The sequence below is a fragment of the Podarcis erhardii genome (assembly GCF_964252035.2).
Source record: "Podarcis erhardii genome assembly, chromosome: 2".
Classification (NCBI taxonomy): Eukaryota; Metazoa; Chordata; class Lepidosauria; order Squamata; family Lacertidae; genus Podarcis; species Podarcis erhardii.
In genome coordinates, this window is record NC_138498.1 from 51,076,402 (window position 1) to 51,089,281 (window position 12,880).

The 12,880-nt window shown below is 43.9% G+C and overlaps 1 protein-coding gene across 2 annotated transcripts in view; it reads right to left on the reverse strand.

Moving 5' to 3' along the window:
- The window catches only part of LOC309336407 (sulfate transporter-like), a gene marked incomplete at its 5' end in the record, with an annotated part of 23,837 nt that continues 10,957 nt past the window's right edge, over positions 1–12,880 (reverse strand). The window contains 2 exons of one of the 2 annotated variants that reach the window (XM_081852076.1): positions 1–3,686; positions 4,678–5,290. In XM_081852076.1, the coding sequence (XP_081708202.1) occupies positions 2,070–3,686; positions 4,678–5,277 (2,217 nt within the window). In that variant the 3' untranslated portion in view covers positions 1–2,069. Of the gene's footprint in view, positions 3,687–4,677; positions 5,308–12,880 lie in introns of those variants that run through there. The other variant, XM_081852075.1, reaches the window with a different exon arrangement.

Genomic DNA, 12,880 nt, shown 5'->3' on the forward strand with positions numbered 1-12,880 from the left:
TCTCTGTGTGTTTGCAAAGAAATAAATCTCAATGAAGGCTAAACAATAACTCTTTTTATGAAGTTTAATATGCCCTAAGATTGCTGCTTGGAACAAAGTCCTCACTGTCACTTGCTCTAGATTTTATCCCAAAAAAGATCACTTCCTTCAACAGTCGCTCTGTTAGTGCTATAGATTGCGTTTTTGTGACATACTCTTGCCCTCTGGTGGTCAGTGCAAGGTAATAATATTGATGCATCAGATCGTTATGTATTACTTCGATAATATCCATATTCTGCCTGTCCTCCAGGGTATTTGGGTGGCATATATCTCTTCCCCCCTCACATCCACCAGAAAATCAAATCCTCCCTCAGCAAAGAGGCTCACTGGGTAACAGCCAGTCACTCTTGGCCAACACAAGGTTGTTGAAAGAATAAAATGGGGAAGTGCCTGCACTGCTTGGAGGAAAGGTGGCATATATATTATTATTAATTCCTATTATTTGTTAAATTTCCATCCCACCATTCCTTCCAAAAGGAGCCCAGGGGTGTAAAGAACAAGTGATATAACAATTTTAAAAAGATGTTTAAAAGATCTTTAAAACAATTCCAATAGAGGTGCAGACTGGGAAAGATCTCAGCTTCAAAGACCTGTTGGAAGAGGAAAATATTCTGTAGGCACCAAAAAGCCAACAGAGATGGCACCTGTCCAATATTTAAGGGGAGGGAATTCTGATGTGTAGGTGCCACAACACTAAACACCCAGTTTCTATATTGTGTGGAATGGATCTCCTGATAACATGGTATCTGTAGGAGGCCCTCACATGCAGAGCACAGTGATCAACTAGCTATATGAAGCCTGAAGCGATCTTTCCGTTATGCTGATCCCAAACTGTAGAGGGTTTTACACATGAAAACCTGCACCTTGAACTTAGCCTGGTAGGTAATTGGTGGCCAACGCAATTCTTTGAACAGAAGGGTAACATATAAATGCAATAAATAAATAACATGAAATATACAGACAAGGGTTTTTTGGGTCTTGTTTTTGATTGATTTCATTAGTGCATGAGAAAAGGAAATGAAGTACTGCCAGGGAAATAGATGTCAAAAGATAAATTGGAATGTCTTTTTTAGAAAGTAAAGGAATTCCTCCAGAATTCAGATAGACACATCAGATTGCTAAAGCCTTCTGGTGTGGCTTTGTAATGCCAAGATTCGCCATGTACTCTTAATTTAAGACTGATCACTCTCCCTGGAAAATCATCACCCTTTGCCCTCCCACACACACCAATGTCACTCCATTAGTGCTCTCTAGCATGTCTCCATACCTTGCTCATTTTTCTTTTAGTATCTACCCCTGACCAACCTCTAATGCTCTTTTCCTGCACTGATGCTTTTGTTAGGCAACAAGCCACTGGGCATCCATGCACAACTGCTACCAGTTCCCAGGATAACATGCATGATCTGCATGGCAGACTTGGGAATCTGTAGGGTAGCCGATCCCACTAAAGAAAGGCATACAAACTGGCCCTGCTCCCTGCAATGCATCCACTGTAGGGCAGTAGGCCTTGCATCTTGAACTCCGTTTATTTGCAAAGCCAAACTCTGAGGAACTCCTATGTGAGACAAGCCCAGACATTAAGACCTAACAAAAATGGGAGGGATGAAAAGGGAAATAACCTAAAACAAAACCCTACATCTGAAACAGAAAATCATTTCAAACATGTTTCCTTCTTTCACTCTTTAGATCCACCAGATCCACATGGTATCCAAAGGGAGTAAAATATGATTGTTGTCCCTGATTATGCTAGTGGAAACCCTTATGCCATGGCCATGTGGAGTTAAGCCCTATATAAATTGTTGAAATGAGTAATAGTAAATAAAGAGGGACTGAAACCTTTGAGAAAACTACAGCATTATAATGTTGTTACCATCCTGAGTTTAACAGTCCTCTTGAAAGCCTCTTGGCCTGCTGCGAGAAACTGAATGTCAATGTCCTTTTTAGGCCATTCACAGCTATTGGGCATGTGCACCAATAAAAATAAGTATGAAACCATTTCCCAGTCTTTGCACATTCTGCTCTATCCAGGCCTACAGTTGCCCCTCCAGACTGGGTGTTATTGAGGTCTCATTGTCTTCTTCAGGACTAAGGAAAGCATCCCCTGTCACTTTGCTGCCCATCTGCTGAGTTTGGTGCTGTTTCTCTGCAAACTGCACAGCAGCATGTATACTGTGGAAGGACAGCAGCTCTGTATCCTCCATCCCAGTAAGCCAACCACCTGCCTGGAGTAGATGCCGCACAGATGGGTTGCAGTTGGCCAGCAGGACCTGGATGCCAATCTTCTTGTAGTCCTGGCGAGTCTCCTTCAGCACACTGAGGCCCACGCTGTCTACAAACTGCATGGCACCACAGTCAAGGATTAAAGTGTGCATGTCTATGGCTGGGCCAGGAGCATCTGAAACCGAAACCTTGGCAGCGTCTCTCTTGGTGCCCTTCAGGCAGTTAAACTTAGAAGAAAAGCAGCTTTCGTTCTTGCCCAAGTTTGCTTTCGCTTCAGCCCGTCGCCGCAGGGCAGCAACCAACGAAGGATTCACTCCTGTTTTCTGGAAAAGTGAATTTTTGAAGTAGTCCTTGTTTGCGTAGTAAAGGGAGGTGTCAAAACGGAAGATCTTGATATTTGCAATGCTGCTGATCTCTTTGTAAGTGAACTGGTCCTCATAGATTTCAGAGTCGTTCACCTTGCCGAGGAGCGTGGCTCGGGGCCTCTGGGTGCGGAAGATGATGCAGAGGAGAGAGAAGCAGACGCCTATGAGGAGGCCCAGCTCTGTAGTGATGAGTAATGAGGACAGCATGGTGACCCACCAGATCACGGTGTCTATCTTGCTGATCCGCCACATCTTCGGGGTGTCGGCAAATTTCCGCAAGGCCCCCCTGAGGTTGACGATGGTGATCACCCCCAGGATGCAGGTTTGCAGTGAGTAGAAGAGAGGGGCAATCCACAACAACACCAGGAGCAGCACAAACGCAGATACCAGGCTTGAGATCTGGGTACAGCACCCGGTGGATTCCTTCAGCAGGGTCTTTGTCAAGGCTGCGCTAGAGACAAAGCAGCAGAAGAAAGATGGTACAAGATTCGCCATGCCAATGGCAATCATTTCTTGGTTGGCCCGAACTGGGTAGCCATGCTTCTTGCCAAATATTTCTGCCAGCGAGATAGTCATGGCAAAGCCGATGATGGCAATGGGCAGAGCATCAACTGCCAGGTTTGAAAGAAGGCTCAGATCCGGTACAGCAGGTTGCTTGAAACCAGTGGGAATGGAGCCACATATTTTAGATTTGTATCTCTTGTTGAAGTTGAAGAAATATGAAAGCAGGGTCGCCGCAATGACCACCAGAAGCTCCATGGGGAAAGGAGCCTTCATTTTGTCTCTAAAGTAGTTGTTGATCTCCTTCACTGGCACAATGAGGACCAGAGCGATCAGGCTGGTGACTAGGTCACAGATGTTGGTGTTGCCAATGTATCTGAATATGTCAACCCACGTGAAGATAAGAGAGCCCACTCCATCGTGGCGAGGGATTTTCAGTCCCAGCAGAAGACTCATTTGGGAAGTGAGGATGGTAAGGGAGGACCCAGTCACAAAGCCACTCAGAAGAGGTTCCGAAAGATATACGGATATGAAGCCCAGTTGGAAGACCCCTAGAAGTATCTGAAAGGGAAAGCAAGTTGCATTGATTAATCTGAATGGGTGAAGATGCAAGAAGCAAATATCAGCACTTGCATTTGTTCTCTGCTACTCTCTGTTTGTTGTGAGAAAATCTCCTGTTCTTCTCTTGTATTCTGGTTCACATGTATACATGTAAATCACTTGCATGCTTAACACCTGCCCCAGCTTAATGTGTGAAGTGACCCCATTGTAAAGCACTTGAGCTAAGAGTAATGCGAGCTGATGTGCCCACTCTGCCAGTGGTGTTTGATCTATCTTACAGGAAAGTTATCACCTGATGCTATTGTCATGTGCGAACTAGATCCACATCTGTGATCACTCAGAAACTGTAATAAAGAAAGAAGAAGAAGAAGAAGAAGAAGAAGAAGAGTAGTAGTAGTAGTAGTAGTAGTAGTAGTAGTTTGGATTTGATATCCCGCTTTATCACTACCCGAAGGAGTCTCAAAGCGGCTAACATTCTCCTTTCCCTTCCTCCCCCACAACAAACACTCTGTGAGGTGAGTGGGGCTGAGAGACTTCAGAGAAGTGTGACTGGCCCAAGGTCACCCAGCAGCTGCACCCAGCAGCTGCATGTGGAGGAGCGGAGACGCGAACCCGGTTCCCCAGATTATGAGTCCACCGCTCTTGACCACTATACCACACTGGCTCTCAATGTAGCCATTCTCTTTGTAACTTCATATCTAATTCAAACTAGAGTTGCATGCAAGTGGCCTCTCTTAGCCACAGAAATCGGAGGGAGGGGGGAGTGATAGGATAATTTCACCAAACTTCTTCAAGAGATGAAGGAATTCTCCAACAGTTTCTCAGGGGTCAGGCTCACCATTAGCCATGACAGTAAGCACAGCTTCTCTTTTTCTCTTGCTCCTTTTGCAGCTGCAGCAATAACTGTGTTGGCAGCTTTGAATATAGAGTTTAAGCACCCTAAACATTAAGAACACCCTAAAGTGTTGTAAAGAGCAGGAAGTTACCTTACCTGGTAAAGCCCAACCAAAAAAGTTAAAGCAGTTGCCACAGTGATAGCATAGCAACTTTTGTCACAGCCAACTGTCCCATTCAATGTGACATTCACCGGTATGTCAGTCTCCAACTGGTATCCTGCTAACGTCAGTTGCCGGTTTACTGATTCCCCGATCATCAGGCAAAGGACTCCGAAAGTCCCAATGCAATTGTGGCGTGAGGTAGCCATGGCAAAGTAGATAATGACAGAGAAGAAGTTTGTGTAGAGTCCGTAAATGGGATCCTGACTTGCAAGGAGGGAGTAGGAGATGGACTGAGGGATGCCAACTATTCCAACCAGGAGGCCGGAGATGATGTCCCCAAGCAGTTGTTCCTTGATACTGTAGCGGGGAAGCCACTCTACAACAGGGAACAGCTTGATGAAGACACCAAGGACACTTCGTCGGTTGCACCCGGAATTCTCCCTGGCTTTCTTGATGAGCTTCTTGACACTGAGACCCGGAGGTTCATGTTCTTCAAGCTTGACAGGCACATAATGAGAAGATGACTCTGGTGGTGGCATGCTTGGCATATCAATGCTCTGCTTAGGCATCTGGGTAGCAGTGCCATTCTCCATGGCTCCAAGGCAGCTGAAAGAGGGCAGCATGTGCAGTATTAACTGAAGGTACTCCACTCATGCATGACTGCAAAAGAATTCTTATCAAGCTAATAATGCACTGTTTCATGCTGAGCAAGATTACAATCACAGCTCAGGCACGGCCATAAAAGGAACCAGCATTGATAAACCTTTGGTACATAGTAGTGCAATCATTAATTAGTTGAGCCATTAATTATAAGTGAAGGGCCTCTGCAACTGCAAACATTACGCCATTATACAAAAATACTGGCCAGATATATTCACAATGACTATGTACGACACCAGCTCATCTTGTGCTACACAAGTGGTTGTAGGATAATATGAAACAGGCTTTTAAATAATCTAAAACTCTCCTTTTGCTTTATCAGTCGGTAACACCTGGAATGTGAACTGACATGCCAGACTGAAGGAAGACTATTCTTGACATTTAGTGATAATAACAACTGGAAAGCCCCTTTTGGAATTTTTGTGTAGAAAGGGGAATGAATTAACTTGGGATGTCTGGGGTTGAAGACTGGGGAAATGTTGCCTAGCAGAATGAGGAACAGCTGGATATTACCTTGGAATACTGCTGGATACCATCCTGGAGTGAACACACTGAATATTTTGAATAATCTTTATACGCATTGTTGATAGAGAATCAGAAATCCTATTTATTTATTTATTTATTTATTTATTTATTTATTTATTTATTTATTTATTTATTTATTTATTTATTTATTTATTTATTTATTTATTTATTGCTTCTTGCTTCTCTCTTTTTCTTTTTTATGACCTTTCTCTTCCTGTCTTTTCTCTTTTTCCTTTGCTATGCTTTTGCTTACGTTTTGTTTTTTGATGTCCTCTATTCTGGGTTAATGAAGGTACCCACAGGAAGGTGATGGTTGGCAGGTGAAAGACCCTGTGGGAGAGGCAGGGAAGGGAAGATCTCCCAGGGTAGGAGGCTGGGATAAGAAAGGGAAGCTTCCAGTGAGAACTGAGAGGGTCCACCCTTTTCTATGTGAGACAAGAGTTAAGAGCTACCTCTGGGAGACTGCTTTGTATTTTATTTTATTCCCTTTTTCCTCCTTTTCTTTTCTTTCTTCTTTCTTCTTTTTTGTTTTTATTTAGATTAGTTTTTATTACCTTGTATGTTGAAAAGTTTCAGTAAAAATTATATATAAAAAGAAACACCATTTGGCCCATTTTTATCAGGTTTTTTTTTTTTGGTCTCTTGGAATGACTGACATTTGCAAACAATCATAAGTAAATAGTTACTAATAATCTGCCTTATGTAAATAATCATAGTCTTAGTGGACCTTTTTGTAATTATTAGATCTTGGATTACTTGTAAATAATAAATAATAAATGTGCAAAAATCATAATTTATGGTTAAAGAAGTTGGCACTTGTACACAGTTTTTATTGTATGGCTATATAGAAAACCTGCAAACTTTTTTTTTAAAAAAGTGCAACAAATATCACTTTGGATGCTTACTTCATCAAAACATATACAGTGGTACCCTTGGGTTACAGACGCTTCAGGTTAGACTCCGCTAACCCAGAAATAGTACCTCAGGTTAAGAACTTTGCTTCAGGATGAGAAAAGAAATCGCGCAGCGGCAGCAGGAGACCCCATTAGCTAAAGTGGTACCTCAGGTTAAGAACAGTTTCAGGTTAAGAACAGACCTCCAGAACGAATTAAGTACATAACCAGAGGTACCACTGTAATACAACTCATCCATGATCTTAAGGTCTTTCTAATAAAACAGAATCACTAAGACACATTTTCTAAAAATAAAATGTTTAAACTTCTACTGTCTGCTGCAATAAAAAAATGTCTCTTTTGTCACTCACTTGGAGCCACCATTATAGTGGACAGCAGTGTATACAGTATATACTGGGGGAGGAGAGACTTTTAAAGAGTGGGTGGATTGGAAAGTACTATACACATGGTAAGTATTATTGGTATAATTCACAGATTCCCAACCCTGCTGAGGAAATGTACATCTGGAAATGTAAGAATCTCTTTGGCTCAACAAAATACACATTTCACAGAAGAAAAGCTGGCAGTGCTCAGAACCCCTCTCTCAAAACAGCAGGTAAAACATCTACACACACCCAAAGCACCTTCCCCAAAGACAAAAATAGGGACAAAATTGAGGACAGTGCCTCTGGTAAGTAGTCAGTTATACCTTTCTTCTCAAATCACCTCTAACCTTCAAGCCCACAAGCTATCTTGTCCTGGTGGGGGAAATGAAGCACTCAAACCTATACAATCTCCAAACCTGCAGTGTTTGCTTCCTCCTCCTCTCGAACTGATCCCCAATTCCAGCACAAGAAGACAAGTAGAATTGGATCCCCTTCATTCGCCCTTTTATTGCAACTCCTGCCCAGCCACTCCAGAGGTATATTTTGAAAACAAACACCACTTAAATAGAATATTTTTTTATGGGAACCTGAACTATACCTATCATTTATGATTTCAAAAGTTTAAACAGTGGTGGATGATAGGACTGCCATGCTCTCCTGAGCTTGTTGGCTAAACAAAAGGGAATTGCTGGTGCTCAGGCATCACTTCCCATGCACCTTATTGTATCTCTTCACCAAAGGACTAGGTAAGGGATATTGATAAGCTGGTCCACTAGCCAGCACACATGGACTCAGTCTGCAACCAGTGCTAAGCCAAACCATGGTTTAGTGCAAATGTGCAAGGGTGTGGGTTCACGGCCCTTTAGATCTCATACCCAGCTGCAGGAATAGGGAACTTGTGGTCCTTCAGATACTGCTGGGACTTCAATTCCCATCAGCCTCAGCCAACATGGCCAATAGTCCACGGTGAAGGGAACTGTAGCCCAACAATAGGAGGGGGGGCCCTCAGGCTCCCCACCCATGTCATATTGTAACTTGACCTGTAGCCAAGCTTAAAGCTTGAAATAACAACATACTACCTCCCTTTTCCAGTAGTGATGTATGGAAGTGAGAGCTGGACCATAAAGAAGGCTGATCGCCGAAGAATGAATGCTTTTGAATTCTGGTGCTGGAGGAGACTCTTGAGAGTCCCATGGACTGCAAGAAGATCCAACCTATCCATTCTTAAGGAAATCAGCCCTGAGTGCTCACTGGAAGGACAGATCCTGAAGCTGAGGCTCCAATACTTTGGCCACCTCATGAGAAGAGAAGACTCCCTGGAAAAGACCCTGATGTTGGGAAAGATGGAGGGCACAAGGAGAAGGGGACGACAGAGGGCGAGATGGTTGGACAGGTTTCTCGAAGCTACCAGCATGAGTTTGACCAAATTGTGGGAGGCAGTGGAAGACAGGAGTGCCTGGCGTGCTCTGGTCCATGGGGTCACGAAGAGTCGGACACGACTAAACAACTAAACAACAACACCTCCCTTTTCCTCCCTTGTTTCCCCCATGTCAAAGTATTAGTTGTAAGTTTCATGGGGTAGCTCCATGCACACTGATGGCAAATTAATAAATCACATAGGGCAAACTAAGGTTTTAGAAGTGGTTCTTTGTAGAACCAGGATTGTACGTGGGGCTCTGAATTTTCCATGACTTCATCCATAGAGGACAGAGAGGGATGTGCAAGTGTGTGTAGGAACTAGCCGGCGGTACAAAGGTAAATTTTACATGAATTGTTCTGTCCATTATTCCTCTGGCCCCGCCCACAATTGGTATGTCCCCACCCCCAGGCTACTCAGAAGGGAGTGCAGCCCTCGACTGCTGAAAGGGTTTCCCCTGCTCTGTGGTCAGCATATTGTTTAGACAAACATGTTGCTTTGTGGTCAGCAATTTGACCAGAGGGTTCCTTTGAGAAGGTGCTAGTGGACCGAAGTCCTGGTGCCATGAATGTCACACTCTAAAACCCTCTTTTGCTCCTGAAGAGTGCAATTGTAGACTTTGGGGTCTCAAATTTCAGCAGTGCCCTGGGTTACACCAAAATTTGGTGTCCCCCTCCCACCTTCCATTCTGCATCATAGCTGTGGCACCCCCTGTGATGCCAAGGTTCCACACCCAGTGCAATTGAACCGGTCATGTTCCCCTAAATCCACCTCTGAGGAGGGGCAAGGTGGCAAACACTCAGAGACAGCTTTCAACCAGCCCCGCCCCCAGTTGCTGACCTCTGACATGCCTACTTACATCATTTGCACAAAGCAAGATGATCTCAGTTTCCTAAGTTCAGGTAGGTAGCTGTGTTGGTCTGATGCAGTCAAAACAAATAAACAAATTAAAAAATTGTCCAGTAGCACCTTAGAGACTGAAATATACTCAGAGTCGCAAAGTGATTTCATGCTCTTAGTGGTGAGGAGGAATGTGCATGAAGTGATTTCATGCTCTTTCAGCTCATAGTGGTGAGGAGGAATGAATGAAAGTCCCCTCAAAGTATCTGCTTTATATACATTATTTACACAATGGGCTGCACATGATTGGCTAATTCCGGAATTCTACTGTAAGCCAATCAGGTTGTGGATTCACTTCTATCTGGAGCATGATTGGGTAGTTCCTGCCAACCAATCATACTGCTGCATTGTTCTAGGACCAATCAGACTGCTGCATTCTGAATCCTATTGTTCTAGGACCAATCAGACTGCTGCCTTTTGGATCCTATTGTTCTAGGACCAATCAGACTGCTGCAGTTTGGATCCTATTCAACCCAGTACATAACAGAGACCAACTAAGTTTATTCTGGGTATAAGCTTTCGTGTGCATGCACACTTCTTCAGATATTTTTTAATTTGTTTATTTATTTCAGTTTCCTAAGGTTAGGCTCAAGAATGTCTGGCACATCAGAACTATTGGCCAACAGAAGCCACATGTCACAGATCACTCCATAAATGTAGAATAATAAATGTGTTTTTTTAATGTAACAGGGTTCTCACAAAAGGTTTTCACACATACCTGATCCAATAGATCAGGTATCTTCAGCCTTTTTTCAGACCCAGGACCCTCTTTTAACTCAACCATGCTTTTGAGGAACCATTTCTTAATCTTTTACAATAGATTTGCATGATGGTAGTGCTCCTGTTGCGGCCCACCTTGGATCAGGCCAGGACCTACTTGCGGTTCCTGATCTACCAGTTGAGGACCAGTGCAATAGATTTAACTTTACAAAAGCTAGTCAAAGGTCAACAGAGTTATCTGTCATCAGGGAAATGTTTGTTTTCAGGGCAGTCTTTTAAAATACTGCTTCTGTGTAACCAGTATAAACTTGCTAAACGACGTAGGTTTCCATTCTGAAACAAGTTTGTGCAGCAAAGAAACTGGTACCAACTTGAGCACGACAAGGTGAAAGATAGGACTCACCTGACAAAGTGTCTTCTTCAGTGGTGTGTTTGGAAATATATTTAGAACAAGCAGGTGACTCAGCCCATTAATGCTTTTGCTCCCTGGGTTGGGTAGTGATGAGGACAAATTTATTATTATTATTATTTATTGAATTTATATAATGTCCTATACCCGGAGCAGTTCACAGAACAAAACCAAAATATACAACCACAAAAGATATAATCAAAATAAAAACAACAACCCAATAATTCCCGCCACCGCCAAACCCCCCCACATTTTAAAAGTGCATAGGATGTCAATCAAATCAACCAAAGACCTGATTAAAAAGGAACGTTTTGCCTGGTGCCTAAAGGTGTATAATGAAGGTACTATGTGAACTTCCTTGGGGACAGCATTCCACAGATGGGGAGCCATTGCAGAGAAGGTCTGTTCTCGTGTTGCTACCCTCCAGACCTCTCAAGGAGGAGGCACATGAAGAAGGGCCTAAGAAGGTAATCTTAAGGTCTGGGTAGGTTCATATGGAAAGAGGTGGTCCTTGAGGTATTGCAGTCCTGAGCTATTTAAGGCTTTATAGGTCAAAACCAGCACTTTTAATTGGGCCCAGAAACTAATTGGTAGCCAGTACAGTCGGACCAGGATTGGTGTAATATGCTCAAACCGTCTTCCTCCGGTGAGCAACCTGACCACTGAATTCTGCACTAGCTGAAGTCTCCGAACCATCTTCAGAGGCAGCCCTATGTATAATGCATTGCAGCAATCTAACCTTGAGGCTACCAGCGCATAGATGACAGTAGTTAAGCTATCCCTGTCCACAAAGGAACGCCTGCATACTTAGATAACAGGAGACAGGGCAGGTGCACATCTAACATACTTCCCCTGTTGAAGACTGGCAAGTTATTTGTAGAACTTTATTTAAAACCACCACTTTTACCATCTTGAAACATGCATATCATGGTGAACCTTTTTGGCCTGGCAAGCCAGCTAGTTGTCTGTCTCCGACCCTATAGGCCAACATCATTGTCGATCCAGCCATTTCTCCACCTGTCCCACACCTGATGTCACATATTATGTCAAGTATGGGGTAGGTGGCCATGATTGGGGGGGAAATGGCCTCATGGGCAAAAGATCTCTGTATCTTTGGTATCTCTCCATAATTAAAAGCAATGAAGTTCTCCCCTTGGTCCTTATGTCCATTTTATCTAGACATATAATTTGAACCTGGGATTGGTTACCTTTTTTCTCCAGCCCACACCTTTCTACAGAAAATGGGACACAAAGCTGATGTTCCCCATTTAGCACAAGGCTGGAACTGTTAAGGCTCCCATATAGCCACAAAAAGGGATGCGGGTGGCGCTGTGGGTTAAACCATAGAGCCTAGGACTTGCCAATCAGAAGGTCGGCGGTTCAAATCCCTGTGACGGGGTGAGCTCCCTTTGCTCGGTCCCTGCTCCTGCCAACCTAGCAGTTTGAAAGCACGTCAAAGTGCAAGTAGATAAATAGGTACCGCTCCTGCGGGAAGGTAAACAGTGTTTCCGTGCGCTGCTCTGGTTCGCCAGAAGTGGCTTAGTCATGCTGGCCACATGACCCGGAAGCTGTACGCTGGCTCCCTCATCCAGTAAAGCGAGATGAGCGCCACAACCCCAGAATCGGCCATGACTGGACCTAATGGTCAGGGGTCCCTTTACCTTTATAGCCACAAAAACCCATTGGGGATGCCAGATGTCAAACTTAGTGTAAAGGTAATCGAGAGTAAGGGTAACTCAAGTTAAAAGGCTTCTCAAGGTAAGGGTGGCATCAACAAAGCTGTCTCAGTATAGTCTGTTTTGTAATTAAGGGGTAAAGCTCATATAGGCTGCTTATAGTAAAAATAGTACTATGTTGATCCATACTACTACAAACAGGGCTGGCCCCAGGATAAATATAAGCCTAGGAGGGGCCCTGGGGTCAGCTTTGCAAAGCCAACTAGAGAGTTTATGGGGCCTGGCACTGGTGTGATGTTGGAGACCCTGCTGCTGCCCTGTACAAGGAGCCATGCATGTGTGTGTATATCAAGCTGGGGGCCTTGAAGCCAATATATGATGTGCTTCATTTTTTTCCCTTACATGGAGATAAGGGAATAGGGACCGGGTTATATCTCTCCTGAGCACCTCCTCCAGATTCCAACCCCCTTCTGGCAGAACTTCTTTGTCTTTCCTCTTCTTCTGGTTGTGGCCTGCTGCTGGCCTTCTCCACTACTCACTCAGTAATGATTCTTTCCTTAAGGCCTGGCTTCACATTACTCCTACACCTTTGCCTGTGGCAACTGCCATG